The sequence below is a fragment of the Cherax quadricarinatus genome, chromosome 59 (genome assembly GCF_038502225.1).
Source record: "Cherax quadricarinatus isolate ZL_2023a chromosome 59, ASM3850222v1, whole genome shotgun sequence".
NCBI lineage: Eukaryota > Metazoa > Arthropoda > Malacostraca > Decapoda > Parastacidae > Cherax > Cherax quadricarinatus.
In genome coordinates this window covers 26,466,321-26,486,498 of record NC_091350.1, presented here as the reverse complement: position 1 = coordinate 26,486,498, position 20,178 = coordinate 26,466,321, and the positions used below count along the sequence as shown (strand labels likewise).

The 20,178-nt window shown below is 40.4% G+C and overlaps 1 protein-coding gene across 1 annotated transcript in view; it reads left to right on the top strand.

The window, feature by feature from the left end:
• LOC128698323 (relaxin receptor 2) overlaps positions 1-18,244 on the top strand; it is a 152,823-nt gene extending 134,579 nt beyond the window's left edge. Inside the window, exons 8-10 of the mRNA XM_070097819.1 lie at positions 5,712-5,902; positions 6,452-6,601; positions 15,807-18,244. Coding sequence (XP_069953920.1) covers positions 5,712-5,902; positions 6,452-6,601; positions 15,807-16,771 — 1,306 coding nt within the window. The 3' untranslated portion in view covers positions 16,772-18,244. The remainder of the gene's footprint in view (positions 1-5,711; positions 5,903-6,451; positions 6,602-15,806) is intronic.
• Positions 18,245-20,178: the final 1,934 nt, after the last annotated feature.

The window sequence follows — 20,178 nt, the reverse complement described above, 5'->3', positions numbered from 1 at the left end:
ACTTTCGTGAAGTTGTTCAGGAGGTTTACTGCCAGATTCTCGTGCCCGCGATTGATTATCTCGGACAATGGCACAAGCTTTAGGGCGGCCGATAAAGTTTTCAGGAATCTTAGGGACAACGGAGAAGTACGAGAACACCTGAAGAGAATAGAGTGCGAGTGGAGGTTCATAGCTCCCAGGGCACCCTGGCAAGGGGGATTCTATGAACGCATGGTGGGCACAGTCAAAAGGTGCATTCGGAAGGTCTTGCACGGCAGGAGGGTGAGCTGTGATGAACTGAGGACAGTGTTAGTTGAGATAGAGGCAAGAGTTAATAACAGGCCTCTGACCTACGTACAAAATGGGATTGACGAGCAAGAAGCTCTCACCCCCAATCACATGCTGTTTGGAAGAAGGATTGAGCCCTTCCCCGCAATTTTGAGTCAGTCTTCCAAGGAGCTGGATTATTATGGGCCAGATGGTCCCCCCATCAATGAAGAACTGCACAGGAGTCACAACAGACTGGTGAACATCCTGGACAAATGGAACCAGGTGTGGCGCAGGGATTACTTGACAACCTTGCGGGAACATTTCTATGGTGCCGACCCCGAGGCGAATAAGATGATGCTAAGTGAAGGGGACCTGGTGCTGGTAGAATCCGAGGCGCCGAGGGCATACTGGCCTCTTGGCCTGGTAGTGTCAACCCACCCAGACAAGGCTGGGCGGTTGAGAATGGTGAAAGTGAGAATGAACGGTGTCGAGACTATAAGACCCATCAACAGGCTTTTGCCTCTCGAGGTCCACACGGTGGGACCGGGACATGAGAAATCAGACCAGAGGTTGAGCGAGCTGAGCGGCCGGACGACCCGTCGAACGGCGCTCGAGTCCAGGGCCCACTGGGGGGGCCTGCGGGAGGCAGACTTGATCTAGACTTAGCGCCTACCTTCGCCGGCGGGAGGATGTGGAAATTTATTTGGTCCAAATAGTTCCACAGCTCAGATCCAGCATGAGCGTCTGGTCGTCTGAGCCGAGCGACCCTTAAACCCTCCCAAACAAGCAAGGCATTCTCTGGTTGGCGGTTGGTAAGCTTATTTAATTTATAGATTTACTCTTCAGGGAAGGAGTAGGTAGGTTTACTGGTAATACACTAATATTAGGTTTACTAAGGCATCTGTAGATAATGATAGAGTAGACCTAAGACCTTAACATAGGTAGTAATAGGCCGATAATGTAGGCAAACATTAGGATAAGTTAGCTAGGGAGAACTGGCAGCCCTAGCTTGAATGGCGGGGCGCAGGTCACAAAGACAGAATAGCGTCCTTCTTACGATAGACTTCGACTGGACAAGACGTGCCGTGAACATCAGGCGGCGCCCCCACGTGTCTTCACATCTGAGACCTGGGGAAATCTGGTAGAGACACCTCGATGTACCGTAGATGATCTCCTCCATCAGCCCATACAGTAAGACGAGATATTCACCTTTTCCCGTAGGATCTGGCCAGTGACTTAGGAGATTGTGGTTGAGTTAACTGAGGGCTCGGCGTGCTACAGAGAGAGTATGCCCAGTAAGTACCAGCGTCTCAGAGTCGTCTGAAGCTAGCGTCTGAGTCTGCATAGTTATACTAGGGGATACATACCCTCTTGGATATAGGAATTTCTGAGGTGCAGGCAGGACACTAATAACGATTGAATATTGCAGGAATTAATGCTCCCGGTTGCACGTGGTTCCCAAGGGGAAGTCCAAGGGGGCTAAAGCTAGGCTTAGGAAGTTGAAGATCAGGATATATGCTGCAACACCAAGTAAGTTAGTCCTTTATACGTGCATGCAGGCGAGGTTTCTTGCAATACCAATCATTTGTGAAAAAATCTGTCCTATAAGCCACTTGTGAGGCTGAGGTACCCATCTCAGAGCTCGGTGTCAACAGAGTTTGCCAGGGTAGGCGACTCACTTGGAGGCAGCCCAGACAAATTTTCACAATGGCATGCAACTCGGCGGTAAAAATACTAGACGAGTCTAACAAATGACCCCGGACAACACTGTCAGGGAACACCGCCACGAAACCATCTGTGTAAACAGCAACGGCATGAACGTACGACCAGAAGCGATCAAGAAAAACAGCGAGAAACAGCCGTAGGTATGAGAGCTCTGGCGCATGGCAGTAGGGAAGAACAGACACGAACCGTCAGAATCTCCCAAGGGAGAAGGGAAAAGGCAGATACTACATGAACAAACATGGGAGGCAACTGGAGAGAAGACCGGAGTGAGTGAAGATGAAATGAAATGGTCGAAGTAAGCAGGGGCACCGAACAAATAACGGGCTTCTAATAACGTCCTGGACCAACCTATACGTAGAAGGGACACGAAGGACATAAGAGCGGACATAGTAACGAAGACAGTGAGCATCATGACAATCGGCTAAGGAAGGGTCATTCACATCATGATAGAGGATTTCAATAGTGAATGAACAAAAGGCACCATGGCATAAACGTAGACTCTGATGATGAAGGGGATCTAACTTAGAAGGAGTTGTAGGAGAAGCTGCAGAATAGACTTGGTCGCCATAATCTAGCTTGGACAAAACTAAAGTGGAATGCAAACGGAGGAGAGTTCGGCGATCTGCTCCCCATTAACGATGAGCAAGAATTTTAAGGAGATTCAGCCAACCACAGCAAGCTGCCTTCAAAGAGATGTGAGGCTTCCATGTCAACCGGCGATCGAACAAAAATCCAAGAAACTATAGATACAATGAAATATCTGGGACAAGAGGACATCTAGTGGAGGTAATGAAATGGATTTTCATACTAGAAAATTTAAACCAGGAGAAGTGCCCCAATCAGAAACATGGTCAATCGCATCCTGAAGGGAAGCTTCTACCAGGCGACAGTCAGCGCCTGCGTAAGCTGTAGCGAAGTCATCCACATAAACTGACTACCAAATATGCGATGGAAGAACGGAAGGAAGGTCATTTACAGCCAAGAGAAAACGGGTAGTGCTAAGGACAACCTTGTGGGACTCCCTCGGCCTGAACAGTCTGAGGACAGCGAGGCGCCAACACGGACACAAAAATGTCTTTCAGATAAAAAAGCAGCAAGGAAGGCCCATAAAATACCGCAGAGGCCTAAGGAGTGGGCCTCTTCTAAGATGTTATACCTCCTAGTGGTGTCATATGTCTTCTCGAGGTTAAAAAAAACTGCTAGGATGGAGTGTTTATTAGCAAATGCATTTCGCACATACGTATCTAAGTGGAGCAAGGGGTCCAAAGTAGAGCAGCCCTTGCGAAATCCATTTGGCGAGGAGAAAAGCTATTGTAAGTCTTTAAATATCATATCAGACGTCTATTCATCAATCGTTCCTTGACCTTGCAGGCTACATTGGTCAGAGCAATGGGACGTTGGTGAGAGGTATCAAGCCCCGAAGTGCCTGGTTTGCAAAACGGTAGGAGAATGGCAGATTTCTATTCTTGAGGGAGAGCCCCTCGCGTCCAGTCAAAATTGAAAAGGCACAAGGGACTGCAAGGGCTGTAGAATGCAGATGCTGTAACATACGGATATGAATATTATCGGGCCCAGCTGCCGATGACCGGTAAGCGGAAAGCACAGACTCTAGCTCTAATAGAGTAAAAGGCACGTTACATGGCTCCATCCAATTAGAAGAGAAATCCAAGTGCAATTGCTCCCTAGCGGACTTAGAAGCGAGAAACGAGGGACAGAGGTGAAACTCATGGGAGACACAGACAAAATAGTTCCCGATTTCCATGGAAGCCTCAAGAGGCTCCGCAACACTAATGCCAGCAACCCGTCGAACGGGAGCCGGGTCCGGAGCGTACTTGCCAGACAATTTCTGTGCCTTCTTCCAAACTTCACTCATAGGGGAAGTCGAGGTAACAGTAGAAACATAGTCTTGCCAACAAGTGCACTTAGCATCACTTAAAATCCCCAAAAAACCTTGCTCGCTTAAAATCCAAAAGTCAATCTGCTGTCCGATTATATTGGCAACGGCCCCAGGCAGCATGTTTCAAGCGCACTGCACGGGCACAGGCAGGAGACCACGAAAGCACGCATTTATAAGAATGCGTGCCTGAGGTTTGAGGAATAGAATGTGACGCTGCAGTGAAAAGTAAGCTCAAAAACTGGTGAACTAGCTCATCAACAGAGGACGAAGAAAGGTCCCCACATAAAGTGGTAAGATTAAAGTATAAGTCCCAGTTCTCTCTTCCAAATTGCCAGCGAGGGCTACGAGGCGGTCGGGAATATGTAGTAGAAGTAAGAATAACAGGAAAGTAATCACTGTCGTGCAAATCCAGGAGAACAGACCAAATGTAATCAAGGGCAATTGACTAGGAACAGATAGAAAGATCAATGCAAGAGAGAGACTGAGTGAGAGAGTCAAAATAGGTGGGAAAAGAAACAAAAAACAGCACCCTAGGGTGCTTTTTTGGTTTCTGGTAAGTGACGAGGAGTCACGTACAATCACTCGTCGTTTCCTTTCTGTCAGGTATTCTCTGATCTATTCCCCTGCCTTTCTTGTTATTCCTGCCTGCTCCTCTAGCTTTTGCACTAATCTCATGTGTGGAACTGTGTCGAAAGCCTTCATACAATCCAATGAAATGCAGTCTATCCACCCCTCTCTCTTGTCTTACTTGTCACCTTGTAAGCTTCAATTGGTTTGTGACATAGAGTTCCCTTCCCTGAAACCGTGCTGGTTATCGTTAGGGGCACACACTGAGCCTCTGCTTCCTCTCTCAGGACCCATGGAGAGATGTATGATCCTCTTCACCTCCTCGGTTGTGTGTAAACTAAATAATGTTGAGCTTTATATTACTGATTGCGAAAAAGACTTAAGAGTTCTGGTTAGCAGTAATCTGAAACCAAGACAACAGCGCATAAGTGTTCTCAGTAAAGTTATCAGAATCCTTGGCTTCATATCAAGAAGCAAAAATATTAGGAATCTTCAGGTTGTTCTTCAACTCTATATATCCTTGGTTAGGCCTCATTTAGATTATGCTGCACAGTTTTGGTCACCATATTATAGAATGGAAATAAATGCTCTGGAAAGCGTACAAAGGAAGATGACAAAGTTGATCCCATGTATCAGAAATTTACCATTACTTTCACCAGTACCATTGAAGTGCCACTACTCCCACCAGTACTACTAATTTGACCAGTAGCACTACTCTTTCCAGTACCACTACTTACACCAGAAATTCTACTGTCACCAGTCGTCCTACTCCCGTCAGTACTACTGCATCCTCCAGTACAACTACTCCCATCAATTTACTCTTTCCAGTACCTCAACTCCTACCAGTATACTATTTCCACCTGTACTACTACTCCCACGAGTACCATAGTTCCCACCAGTACCTCTGCTCCTACCAATACCTCTACTGCGACCAGTACAACTACTCTATAATAGTGCTACTTCTGCAAGTATCACTACTCTCACTAGTGCAATTACTTTCACCAAAACCACTCCTCTCTCCAGTACTACCACTCCTACCAATACTCTTACTGCCACCAGCACTTCCAATTCCATCAGTACCACCAATCTCACTAGTAACACTACTACTTTCACCAGTATCACACTCAGTACGTAACATTACTCCTACCAGTGTTTTCTATCACAAGTGTCCCTGCTCCCCCCAGCATAATATCCGCCACCAGTACGTCTGCTCCACCCAGTACCAATACCCCCTACCAGTACCACTACTCCCACCACTACCGTCATGTTACAGCATGGTGGTGATCGTCGGGGCTTACTCTGGTCTCTTCGTCAACATCAGAGTGACCAGACTCTCCACGCCACTCTCCAGTGACGAGATGAACTTCGCTCTCCGTTTCTTCTTCATTGTGGTCACTAACTGCCTGTGTTGGCTACCCATTATGTGCGTCAAGGTGGCTGCCTTGGCCCATATTGACATCCACCGTAAGTAGTGTCTGCGGCTGCACTGCTGCACATATACACAGCCTGAGTATTGTATGTGTGTTGCAATAGTACATTTAGTGTTTGAAGTGGATGCAGAGGTGCCAGTGTTTTTTAAGTGCTAAGTGGATGTAGAGGTACCTATTATTCTGGCAGAGGGCGTGTATGTTAGTTCTTTATGTTGTTGCAGAGGGCGTGTACGTTAGTTCTTTATGTTGTTGCAGAGGGCGTGTATGTTAGTTCTTTATGTTGTTGCAGAGGGCGTGTATGTTAGTTCTTTTTGTTGCAGAGGGCGTGTATGTTAGTTCTTTTTGTTGCAGAGGGCGTGTATGTTAGTTCTTTATGTTGTTGCAGAGGGCGTGTATGTTAGTTCTTTATGTTGTTGCAGAGGGCGTGTATGTTAGTTCTTTTTGTTGCAGAGGGCGTGTATGTTAGTTCTTTATGTTGTTGCAGAGGGCGTGTATGTTAGTTCTTTTTGTTGCAGAGGGCGTGTATGTTAGTTCTTTATGTTATTACAGAGGGCGTGTATGTTAGTTCTTTATGTTATTACAGAGGGCGTGTATGCCTGGCTGGTGGTTCTTGTGCTGCCTATCAACTCTGCTGTCAACCCAGGACTCTACACATTCTCTACCTCACAGTTTCAGTCGCAGGTTTCAAGTGCTGTCGGCCTATTCCGAAGAACATACAGAAGACAGAACTCAGGTAGTTATTACTCTACGTTATCCTCAGTGTTAGAACCTTGCAAATGTGTTTGTCTTGAATATAATGAAGGGCCTTTGTCAAAGGAATTACATCTAATCTCCATTTCCTCTGTTGAAACGAATTACCAACGTAATTATCCATGCATGTTTAGAGTTTGACAATAATTCTAAAAATGATATTCATTATCATTTTTTTAACTTTTCACATACAGTTAATAAAATCAATTATTCAACTTATAATGTTCCTTCACAGTTGTGGACTCCATGCTAGTGCTTCCTATTCTTCGACTGCTCTGACATACCTTGTGCACAATATTCTAAGCTTTCTCAAGACTGTTCTAAAATTTGCCAGTCTCTCATGTGGGGCTAAAATGCAATTTAAATGCAACTGCTAAGTAATAATTAATCCCTCGTCTTTCTCTACACTTACTCTCTGAACCTTCTGGTTTGATACATTTGAATTAATATTTCATCAAGCTACTAGATTGCATTATTTTTAATTTCTCTAAATTAACAGCCACTAGATAATGTTTGACCATTCTTGAAGTCCGTCCCACAATTATGTTATCTTTTCTCTTTTATATAATGCTATTTTCGTTGTTACCGTTAATAGCATCGTTTTGCGCACACATACACACATGTATGAGAGTATAGTTTTACCAACGCTCTTATATGGGTGCGAAGCTTGGGTGGTGAATGTTGCAACAAGGAGAAGGCTGGAGGCAGTGGAGATGTCATGTCTGAGGGCAATGTGTAGTGTGAATATAATGCAGAGAATTCGAAGTTTGGAAATTAGGAGGAAGTGCAGGATTACCAAAACTATTATCCAGAGGGCTGAGGAGGGTTGTTGAAGTTGTTCGGACATGTAGAGAGGTTGGAACAAAATAGAATGACTTGGAGAGTGTGTATAAATCTGTAGTGGAGGGAAGGTGGGGTAGGGGTATGTCTAGGAAAGGTTGGAAGGAGTGGGGTAAAGGAGGTTTTGTTTAAGAGGGGATTGGACTTCCAGAAAGCATGCGTGAGCGTGTTAGATAGGAGTGAATGGAGATAAATGGTTTTTAGGACTTGACTTGCTGTTGGAGTGTAAGCAAGGTAATATTTATGAATGAATTCAGGGAAACCGGCAGGACGGACTTGAGTCCCGGAGATGGGAACTACAGTGCCAGCACTCTGAAGGAGGGGTGTTAATGTGGCAGTTTTATAACTGTAGTGTAAGTGATCCTCTGGCAAGACAGTGATGAAGTGAATGATGAAAGTTCGTCTTTTTTGGTCCACCTGCCTTGCTGAGAGACAGCCGATGTGTTAATAAAACTAATATATATATATATATATATATATATATATATATATATATATATATATTATATATATTATATATATATATTATATATATATATATTATATACATGTAGGTAGTAGGTTGGTAGACAGCAACCACCCAGGGAGGTACTACCGTCCTGCCAAGTGAGTGTAAAATGAAAGCCTGTAATTGTTTTACATGATGGTAGGATTGCTGGTGTCTTTTGTCTGTCTCATAAATATGCAAGATTACAGGTACGTCTTGCTACTTCTACTTACACTTAGGTCACACTACACATACATGTACACGTTTATTTATACACACTCATCTGAGTTTTCTTTGATTTTATCTTAATAGTTCTTGGTCTTATTACTTTTCCTTTTATATCCATGGGGAAGTGGAATAAGAATCTTTCCTCCGTAAGCCATGCGTGTTGTAAAAGTCAACTAAAATGCCGGGAACAATGGGCTAGTAACCCCTTTTCCTGTAAAGATTGCTAAAAAGAATAAGAAGAAGAAAATTGTCAAAGTGGGAAGTCTGAATGTGCGTGGATGTTGTGCAAATGATAAGAAAGAGATGATTGTGGATGTTATGAATGAGAAGAAGCTGGATGTCCTGGCTTTAAGTGAAACAAAGCTGAAGGGGGTGGAAGAGTTTCAATGGAGAGGAATAAATGGGATTAGGTCAGGGGTTTCAAATAGAGTTAGAGCTAAAGAAGGAGTAGCAATAATGTTGAAGGATAAGCTATGGCAGGAAAAGAGGGACTACAAATGCATAAATTCAAGGATTATGTGGAGTAAAATAAAGATTGGATGTGAAAAGTGGGTTATAGTAAGCGTGTATGCACCTGGAGAAGAGAGAAGTGTAGAAGAGACAGAGAGATTCTGGGAAATGTTGAGTGAATGCTTGGGGAGTTTTGAATCAAGTGTGAGAGTAATGGTGGTTGGGGATTTCAATGCTAAAGTGGGTAAAAATGTTATGGAGGGAGTAGTAGGTAAATTTGGGGTGCCAGGGGTAAATGTAAATGGGGAGCCTTTAATTGAGCTATGTGTAGAAAGAAATTTGGTAATAAATAATACATATTTTATGAAAAAGAGGATAAATAAATATACAAGGTATGATGTAGCACGTAATGAAAGTAGTTTGTTAGATTATGTATTGGTGGATAAAAGGTTGATGGGTAGGCTCCAGGATGTACATGTTTATAGAGGGGCAACTGATATATCAGATCATTATTTAGTTGTAGCTACAGTTAGAGTAAGAGGTAGATGGGAAAAGAGGAAGGTGGCAACAACAAGTAAGAGGGAGGTGAAAGTGTATAAACTAAGGGAGGAGGAAGTTCGGGCGAGATATAAGCGACTATTGGCAGAAAGGTGGGCTAGTGCAAAGATGAGTAGTGGGGGGGTTGAAGAGGGTTGGAATAGTTTTAAAAATGCAGTATTAGAATGTGGGGCAGAAGTTTGTGGTTATAGGAGGGTGGGGGCAGGAGGAAAGAGGAGTGATTGGTGGAATGATGAAGTAAAGGGTGTGATAAAAGAGAAAAAGGTAGCTTACGAGAGGTTTTTACAAAGCAGAAGTGTTATAAGAAGAGCAGAGTATATGGAGAGTAAAAGAAAGGTGAAGAGAGTGGTGAGAGAGTGCAAAAGGAGAGCAGATGAAAGAGTGGGAGAGGCACTGTCAAGAAATTTTAATGAAAATAAGAAAAAATTTTGGAGTTAAACAAGTTAAGAAAGCCTAGGGAAAGTATGGATTTGTTCGTTAAAAACAGAGTAGGGGAGTTAGTAGATGGGGAGAGGGAGGTATTAGGAAGGTGGCGAGAATATTTTGAGGAACTTTTAAATGTTGAGGAAGAAAGGGAGGCGGTAATTTCATGCACTGGCCAGGGAGGTATACCATCTTTTAGGAGTGAAGAAGAGCGGAATGTAAGTGTGGTGGAGGTACGTGAGGCATTACGTAGAATGAAAGGGGGTAAAGCAGCTGGAACTGATGGGATCATGACAGAAATGTTAAAAGCAGGGGGGGATATAGTGTTGGAGTGGTTGGTACTTTTGTTTAATAAATGTATGAAAGAGGGGAAGGTACCTAGGGATTGGCGGAGAGCATGTATAGTCCCTTTATATAAAGGGAAAGGGGACAAAAGAGATTGTAAAAATTATAGAGGAATAAGTTTACTGAGTATACCAGGAAAAGTATACGGTAGGGTTATAATTGAAAGAATTAGAGGTAAGACAGAATGTAGAATTGCGGATGAGCAAGGAGGCTTCAGAGTGGGTAGGGGATGTGTAGATCAAGTGTTTACATTGAAGCATATATGTGAACAGTATTTAGATAAAGGTAGGGAAGTTTTTATTGCATTTATGGATTTAGAAAAGGCATATGATAGAGTGGATAGAGGAGCAATGTGGCAGATGTTGCAAGTTTATGGAATAGGTGGTAAGTTACTAAATGCTGTAAAGAGCTTTTATGAGGATAGTGAGGCTCAGGTTAGGGTGTGTAGAAGAGAGGGAGAATACTTCCCGGTAAAAGAAGGTCTTAGACAGGGATGTGTAATGTCACCATGGTTGTTTAATATATTTATATATGGGGTTGTAAAAGAAGTAAATGCTAGGGTGTTCGGGAGAGGGGTGGGATTAAATTATGGGGAATCAAATTTAAAATGGGAATTGACACAGTTACTTTTTGCGGATGATACTGTGCTTATGGGAGATTCTAAAGAAAAATTGCAAAGGTTAGTGGATGAGTTTGAGAATGTGTGTAAAGGTAGAAAGTTGAAAGTGAACATAGAAAAGAGTAAGGTGATGAGGGCATCAAATGATTTAGATAAAGAAAAATTGGATATCAAATTGGGGAGGAGGAGTATGGAAGAAGTGAATGTTTTCAGATACTTGGGAGTTGACGTGTCGGCGGATGGATTTATGAAGGATGAGGTTAATCATAGAATTGATGAGGGAAAAAAAGTGAGTGGTGCGTTGAGGTATATGTGGAGTCAAAAAACGTTATCTATGGAGGCAAAGAAGGGAATGTATGAAAGTATAGTAGTACCAACACTCTTATATGGGTGTGAAGCTTGGGTGGTAAATGCAGCAGCGAGGAGACGGTTGGAGGCAGTGGAGATGTCCTGTCTAAGGGCAATGTGTTGTGTAAATATTATGCAGAAAATTCGGAGTGTGGAAATTAGGAGAAGGTGTGGAGTTAATAAAAGCATTAGTCAGAGGGCAGAAGAGGGGTTGTTGAGGTGGTTTGGTCATTTAGAGAGAATGGATCAAAGTAGAATGACATGGAAAGCATATAAATCTATAGGGGAAGGAAAGAGGGGTAGGGGTCGTCCTCGAAAGGGTTGGAAAGAGGGGGTAAAGGAGGTTTTGAGGGCGAGGGGCTTGGACTTCCAGCAAGCGTGCATGAGCGTGTTAGATAGGAGTGAATGGAGACGAATGATACTTGGGACCTGACGATCTGTTGGAGTGTGAGCAGGGTAACATTTAGTGAAGGGATTCAGGGAAACCGGTTATTTTCATATAGTCGGACTTGAGTCCTGGAAATGGGAAGTACAATGCCTGCACTTTAAAGGAGTGGTTTGGGATATTGGCAGTTTGGAGGGATATGTTGTGTATCTTTATACGTATATGCTTCTAAACTGTTGTATTCTGAGCACCCTGCAAAAGCAGTGATAATGTGTGAGTGTGGTGAAAGTGTTGAATGATGATGAAAGTATTTTCTTTTTGGGGATTTTCTTTCTTTTTTGGGTCACCCTGCCTCGGTGGGAGACGACCGACTTGTTGAAATATATATATATATATATATATATATATATATATATATATATATATATATATATATATATATATATATATATATATATATATATATATATATATATATATATATATATATATATATATATATATATATATATATATATATATATATATATTATTGTGATCGCGAACGAGTGGTATTGATCAATAGCAACGCTGCACTACCCAAGGACTCGAACCCATGCTACTTTGGCCTGTCTCATGGTGGGCGAAAACGCATGACGCCCTTATCCACTGGACCATACGATCCTTAAAATTAGCGCATCCAGCAGAACTGAATATTGTACTTGCTACCCAAGGACACACGATTGTGTGGGTGACTCTAGGCTAATTTCATTCTAGTCCCTGTTTGGTGTACTAGTTCAATGAGCAGTATTTTATATTATTGTGACCACGAACGAGTGGTATTGATCAATAACAACACTGCTCAATAAAATACTGCTCGTTGAACTAGTACACCAAACAGAGACTAGAATGAAATTAGCCTAGAGTCACCCACACCATCGTGTGTCCTTGAGTCCCCTCACTTGAAATCTTTTTGAGGACGACCCCTACCCCACCTTCCTTCCCCTACAAATTTATATGCTCTCCATGTCATTTTACTTCGACTATTCTCTCTAGATGACCAAACGACCTCAACAACCTCTCTTCAGCCCTCTAACTAATACTTTTATTAACTCCACACCTTCTCCTAATTTCCACACTCCGAGTTTTCTGCATAATATTTACACCACACATTTCTCTCAGACAGGACATCTCCACTGCCTCCAACCGCCTCCTCGCTGCAGCGTATACAACCCCAAGCTTCACACCCATATAAGGGTGTTGGTACTACTATACTTTCATACATTCACTTCTTTGCCTCCATAGATAACGTTTTTTTGTCTGCATATATACCTCAACGCACCACTCGCCTTTTTTCCTTCATCAATTCTATGAATAACCTCATCCTTCATAAATCCATCCGCCGACACGTCAACTCCCAAGTATCTAAAAACATTCACTTCTTCCATACTCCTCCTCCCCAATTTGATATCCATTTTTTCTTTATCTAAATCATTTGATACCCTCATCACCTTACTCTTTTCTATGTTCACTTTCAACTTTCTACCTTTACACACATTCCCAAACTCATCCACTAACCTTTGCAATTTTTCTTTAGAATCTCCCATAAGCACAGTATCCTCAGCAAAATGTAACTGTCAATTCCCATTTTGTATTTGATTCCCCATAATTTAATCCCACCCCTCTCCCGAACACCCTAGCATTTACTTCTTTTACAACCTCATCTATAAATATATTAAACAACCATGGTGACATAACACATCGCTGTATAAGACCTACTTTTACCGGGAAGTAGTCTCCCTCTCTTCTACACACCCTAACCTGAGCCTCACTATCCTCATAAAAACTCTTTACAGCATTTAGTAACTTACCACCTATTCCATATACTTGCAACATCTGCCACATTGCTTTCCTATCCACTCTATCATATGCCTTTTCTAAATCCATAAACGCAATAAAAACTTCCCTACCTTTATCTAAATACTGTTCACATATATGCTTCAATGTAAACACTTGATCTACACATCCCCTACCCACTCTAAAACCTCCTTGCTCATCCGCAATCCTACATTTTGTCTTACCTCTAATTCTTTCAATAATAACCCTGCCGTACACTTTTCCTGGTATACTCAGTAAACTTATTCCTCTATAATTTTTACAATGTCTTTTGTCCCCCTTCCCTTTATATAAAGGGACTATACATGCTCTCTGCCAATCCCTAGGTACCTTCCCCTCTTTCACACATTTATTAAACAAAAATACAAACCAGTCCAACACTATATCCCCCCCTGCTTTTAACATTTCTGTCATGATCCCGTCAGTTCCAGCTGCTTTACCCCCTTTCATTCTACGTAATGCCTCACACACCTCCCCCACACTCACATCTTGTTCTTCTTCACTCCTAAAAGATGGTATACCTCCCTGGCCAGTGTATGAAATTACCGCCTCCCTTTCTTCGTCGACATTTAAAAGTTCCTCAAAATATTCTCGCCATCTACCCAAAACCTCCATCTATAACCACAAACTTCTGCCCCACATTCTAATACTGCATTTTTAAAACTATTCCAACTCTCTTCAACCCCCCACTGCTCATACTTGCACCAGCCCACCTTTCTGCCAATAGTTGATTATATCTCACCCGATCTTCCTCCTCCTTTAGTTTATACACTTCACCTCCCTCTTACTTGTTGTTGTCATTTTCCTCTTGCCCCATATACCTCTTACTCTAACTGTAGCTTCAACTAAATAATGATCCAATATATCAGCTGCCCCTCTATAAAAGTGTACATCCTGGAGCCTACCCATCAACCTTTCATCCACCAATACATAGTCTAACATACTACTTTCATTACGTGCTATATCATACCTTGTATATTTATTTATCCTCTTTTTCATAAAATATGTATTACTTATTACCAAACCTCTTTCTACACATAGCTCAATTAAAGGCTCCCCATTTTCATTTACCCCTGGTACCCCAAATTTGCCTACTACTCCCTGCATAACATTTTTGCCCACTTTAGCATTGAAATCCCCAACCACCAATACTCTCACACTTGGTTTAAAACTCCCGACGCATTCACTCAACATTTCCCAAAATCTCTCTCTCTCCTCTACACTTCTTTCTTCTCCAGGTGCATACACGCTTACTATAACCCACTTTTCACATCCAACCTTCATTTTACTCCATATAATCCTTGAAATAATACATTTATAGTCCCTCTTTTCCTGCCATAGCTTATCCTTCAACATTATTGCTACTCTTTCTTTAGCTCTAACTCTATTTGAAACCCCTGACCTAATTCCATTTATTCCTCTCCACTGAAACTCACCCACCCCCTTCAGCTTTGTTTCACTTAAAGCCAGGACACCCAGCTTCTTATTCATAACATCCACAATCATCTCTTTCTTATCATTTGCACAACATCCACGCACATTCAGACTTCCCACTTTGAAAATTATTTTCTTATTCTTTTTAGTAATTATTACAGGAAAAGGGGTTACTAGCCCATTGTTCCCGGCATTTTAGTTGACTTTTACAACACGCATGGCTTACGGAGGAAAGACTCTTATTCCACTTCCCCATGGATATAAAAGGAAAAGTAATAAGACCAAGAACTATTAAGATAAAATCAAAGAAAACTCAGATGCGTGTGTATAAATAAACATGTACATGTATGTGTAGTGTTACGTAAGTGTAAGTAGAAGTAGCAAGACGTACCTGTAATCTTGCATATTTATGAGACACCAGCAATCCTACCATCATGTAAAACAATTACAGGCTTTCGTTTCACACTCACTTGGCAGGACGGTAGTACCTCCCTGGGTGGTTGCTGTCTACCAACCTACTACCACAGGACGGTAGTACCTCCCTGGGTGGTTGCTGTCTACCAACCTACTACCACAGGACGGTAGATCCTCCCTGGGTGACTGCTGTCTACCAACCTATCATTAACAGAACTACGGGCAGCCAGGACTCGATCCTGCGTTCTTATGCACAGCCCTGTGAGAACTGAACAAAGTATGCGTCACTCTATCCACTAGACCAATCCTCAGACAGCTGGCGCTCAGAAGTACTGAACGTATTCTCCCTTGTGCGAGGACATACGTGGTCGGGGAGCCTCAGAGACTAATTTCAACCTCATCATGTTTGGGGTACCAGCCTTCATAAGTAGTCTATATATTAATGAAATCACGAAACAAGAGAAATGCGGCTAGCCAGGATTCGATCCTGCATTCCTATGCCCAGCCTCTTGAGAACTGAACAAATTACGCATCACTCTATCCACTAGACCAGCAAAGTCACTCATGAGGTGTACGGTCACTTGAGTAGCAGGTATTGAGAAAAAAAATCTGAATATCAGGTAGAGTGCAAAATCTTACAAGGAAAATGGGTGATAAATATTGTTATAGTGAATAATAATCTCTGTAGACTGTCAGGGCCCTACCAATGATTGTATGGGAGAGCCAGGGTAGTTATAACATTTTTAGTATTGAAGTTTTAACCACATTTTTTTTTTCAACAGACACAGAAGCACTTCGGCACTCGTCTACTCGGGTGAGTAGTGGCAATAAGCTCACCGCTCACAACTACCACCACAACCAACCACAATCTCCCTATCCACTACCATCCTTATTGAATCCTAAAACCCCACCTTTAAATCTGAGGCATGCAGAGGATTGTTCTAGTGAAAAGCCAAATGCGATGCCTGAAGATAAGTACATACCTGAAACGCCTTCTACTTCACCCATTGACGACTCTAGTGACAGCAAGTTGACTTACTCCTACAGAAATGGCTATTCAGTTCCTAGGGCACCTAGGAGGGCAGCATCAGGAGAAGGCGCGCAGGGTGAAAGCAGAAGCCGTACACACAACGAGGATGCCTGTGCTCAGAGTCAAGTGACCTTCAGTGCCAAGGTGACACTACCCACACATTCCTACAGTGATAGTCAGATATCTCCTGGTGACCGTGGGCAGTCATCGACTCTGAACAAGGAAGGATGCTCAAGTCCCTCTTATCCAAATTCTTCTTCGATAGGCCAGACTCCGAAAAAGAAAAGAACCTACTCAGATGCCCAGAGCTTCCAGGATATCTGCTTGGAAGCTCACGTTTCCAGACGCGGCAACATCCACTACCCATTAACATTTACCTCGACGACGCTTGCCTCCACTCCCTCCTTCCAGGGAAGCCCTCTTTATGTTGACTGCAGAGCGACTGCTACCTCAGACTTCCAGGATTTAGACGTCTTGCAGCTCAACGTAAAAGTATGTTATAGTCCTGAGATGATACGAACTCCTAGTCAAAAAAAATCAAGGAAAAGTAGCTGTTCCATCACGAAGGCTTCACCTGAGGTGCGCCTGTCTCCAGACGCAAACAATATGGCCGCAGAGAGCTCACAGGTAGGGGTTACTAACACCGTGAGGACGAGTCCGTCTCACTCGCAGACCTTGTTTACTTCTCTGGAACACTCGGGAGAAGAAGACATTTAAGAGGGCTCTATTGTTTGCCTTTCTAGAAAGCCTTATTCAACTCCCACTCTCTTAGATCTGGATTAATCAGTTTCATTTTTCTAATTATAATTCAAAATTTTGCCCAATACATTAAGAATTTTTCAGTGCCCTTTGGAAAATTAATTTGTCATATATTCCCTATTACTTTTTTTTCAAAATATTGTTAGTTGTATTTAACATTATATTATTATTATTTTTATTTCTTTATGTGCAACAATTGTAATTTAACCTCCCCTCCTTCCCCTGCTACCTCTCTCTCTCTCTCTCTCTCTCTCTCTCTCTCTCTCTCTCTCTCTCTCTCTCTCTCTCTCTCTCTCTCTCTCTCTCTCTCTCTCTCTCTCTCTCTCTCTCTCTCTCTCTCTCACTCTCTCTCACATTGCTGAAAGTTAAGGTTTCAACAATATAAAGAAAGAGAGAAAGCTACAATTTAGAACATTTAAAACTAATTTTTTTTTAATATTATGTTAAACATACTGTCAACTGATCTTGTAGATAAATACTTCATTATTTTTAAGAAACATATTTTTGGGGAACTTGTAAAAGCTGAAAACTTCGGTGATTCAGAGGCTTCGTTCGTTCTATAGATTTCAACCACCTTATATTAGTGTTGAGAATATATATCAAATGTTATTCAGACAATTAAGGAGTAATCGTTAATTGCATTTTGTAATCGAGACAGGTGTTGCCACAATAAAACTGTACTAATGTTGGTAGAATTACCTACAATATAGGACAAAACCCGGGACACAACCCGGGACACAACCCGGTAACGGCTTGATAATGCTTCTGGTGAGCGAAACGTTGCCACAATAAAATATCGTATTAGTTGCACTTGTGTTCTTTTACCTAACAGAAAGAAATCGTTGTTGGTCGACCATCTGGTTGGTAAATTACGTAGCTATCTTTTGAGAAAATTAGTAGTAAACATTACTGCAGGGTTAGTAACATCAGTATGATGTATAAGCGTTTTAGAAATGACATGGCCAACTAAATCAAATCTAAACTGCTTTGTTTAAAAGTCGAAGATAGAATAGTGAATAATTCTTCCATAATAGTTAGGGATTCTCAAATTATGAGTGAACTTGTGCCTTGTATAGAATTTTGACAATGCTATTTTTGGAAGCTTCAGTGTTGTAAGATTCTGTGATACTTTGTCTGCAAAAGTCAAAATGTGATTCTAAATAGCCATTAATACATTAAATTGTAGACCAGACTATGTTATTCATTGTTACAGTAGCTTAAATAAACACATCATATAGTCTACATACAGAACTAACAGTCATCAGCATAAGTATGACGTTCAGGGATAAAGTTGAGTACGTCGAGAAACTTAAACATTCCTTAACTAAACAACAAATACAATTCCTTGTGGTATGTTTGAACTCAGAGATTTTAATAATCTGTTACATTAAGAACTATAGAACGAATGCCATTGAAAGAAATGAATAAACCAATGTCAAATGTAATTATATATATATATATATATATATATATATATATATATATATATATATATATATATATATATATATATATATATATATATATATATATATATATATATATATATATATATATATATATATATATACCGTATATATATGTACCCTATATGCCACCTTTATATCAACAATGTATCTCTTAAATCTTCTGTGCCATATTGTATATATATATATATATATATATATATATATATATATATATATATATATATATATATATATATATATATATATATAGATATAAATATATATATGTCGTGCCGAATAGGCAGAACTTGCGATCTTGGCTTAAATAGTAACGCTCATCTTGCCATATAGGACATGTGAAAATTTGTGTATGCAATAATTTCGCCAAAATCATTCTGAATCTAACTAAAAAAATGTATTTAACTGTGTTTGTTTAGTATTAAATTATTGTAAACAAATCTAAAATATATTTAGTTGGGTTAGGCTAAAATAAATTTTTCTTGTTATAATAAGGTTAGGTAAGTTTTCTAAGATTCTTTTGGAGCAAAATTAAAAATTTTAACATTAACATTAATGAAAAAAATATATCTTTAAACGTATAAGAGAAAATTTTAGAAAGGACTTAATTTTAAATGAGTTCTTGCTAATTGACCAGTTTTACATATTCGGCACGACATATATATATATATATATATATATATATATATATATATATATATATATATATATATATATATATATATATATATATATATATATATATATATATATATATATATATATATATATATGCAATAAGATCACTGTAAACAGGTGTATATCTACACCATTTCCTTGGCAAATTAAATAGCTTAGCCCATTCTATGAACTTTACTGTTGAGTTTGAAGAAAATAACTCATTGCCTTCTCTAGATGTTTTAATTATTAAGGGTAATAATGAATTCAAATTTAAAATTTACAGAAAACCTACAAATAACTGTTCCTATGTCCACTATTATTCCTCGCATCAAGATAGAGTCAAACTGTCTGTTTTCTCATCAATGTTTTTGAGAGCTTTACGAATTTGTAGTCCTGAGTTCATAGATGAGGAAATATCCAAAATTTATGAAATAGCTAATGATTTGAAATACCCAAGAAACGTAATTGATAAATCTTTTAAAATTGCTAGAAATACTTTTTACAATCCCAAAAGGGACAACCAGGCATATTTAACTAAAAATATGTTGGTTCTCCCTTACCAAAAAAACTTGGTTGATATTCCTTCTCTTCTTAAGACTTTTAACATCAAAGTTGTATTTAAAAATCTTGATACAGTAAAAAAATTTTGATAAAGAATTCCCCACAAAATGCTGACGGATGTGTCTATAAGATTCCTTGTAAAATTTGCGATTAAGTTTATTACGGTCAAACTGGTAAAAATCTCGAACTAAGATTAAAACAACATAAATATAGCATTAGAACTGGACAAGATTCAAATGCTCTATTTATTCATGTAAATCCAATTGATTTTCAAAAAGTTGAGAAAGTTGTATCAAGCAAGTTCATGGTCGACAGGAATATAATTGAATCTTGTTTCATAAAAAGCAGTTTTGACAATAATATGAATATTTCCTTTGGTTTATATAAATTAGATTAATTTATAATTAATAAAATTTGGGAAGAATTTAATAATACATTGGGCAAATAATAAATTTTAAAGTTCTTAATTCTTGGGTAGAATAGTTTCTTGGTGGGTTGTGTGAAGGCCCTGTCTAGTTGGGCCAGTGGGCCTGTTGGCCCAACTAGACAGGTCAGGTGTTGCTTCGTTGTGGGATGTGACAGTGAGGTGTTGTCTAGACCCTTTATATGCCTTCCTTGATGCATTACTTGTATTGTTCCTTGATAATGTGAGTAGTCACGAAGGCGCTTGGAATTTCT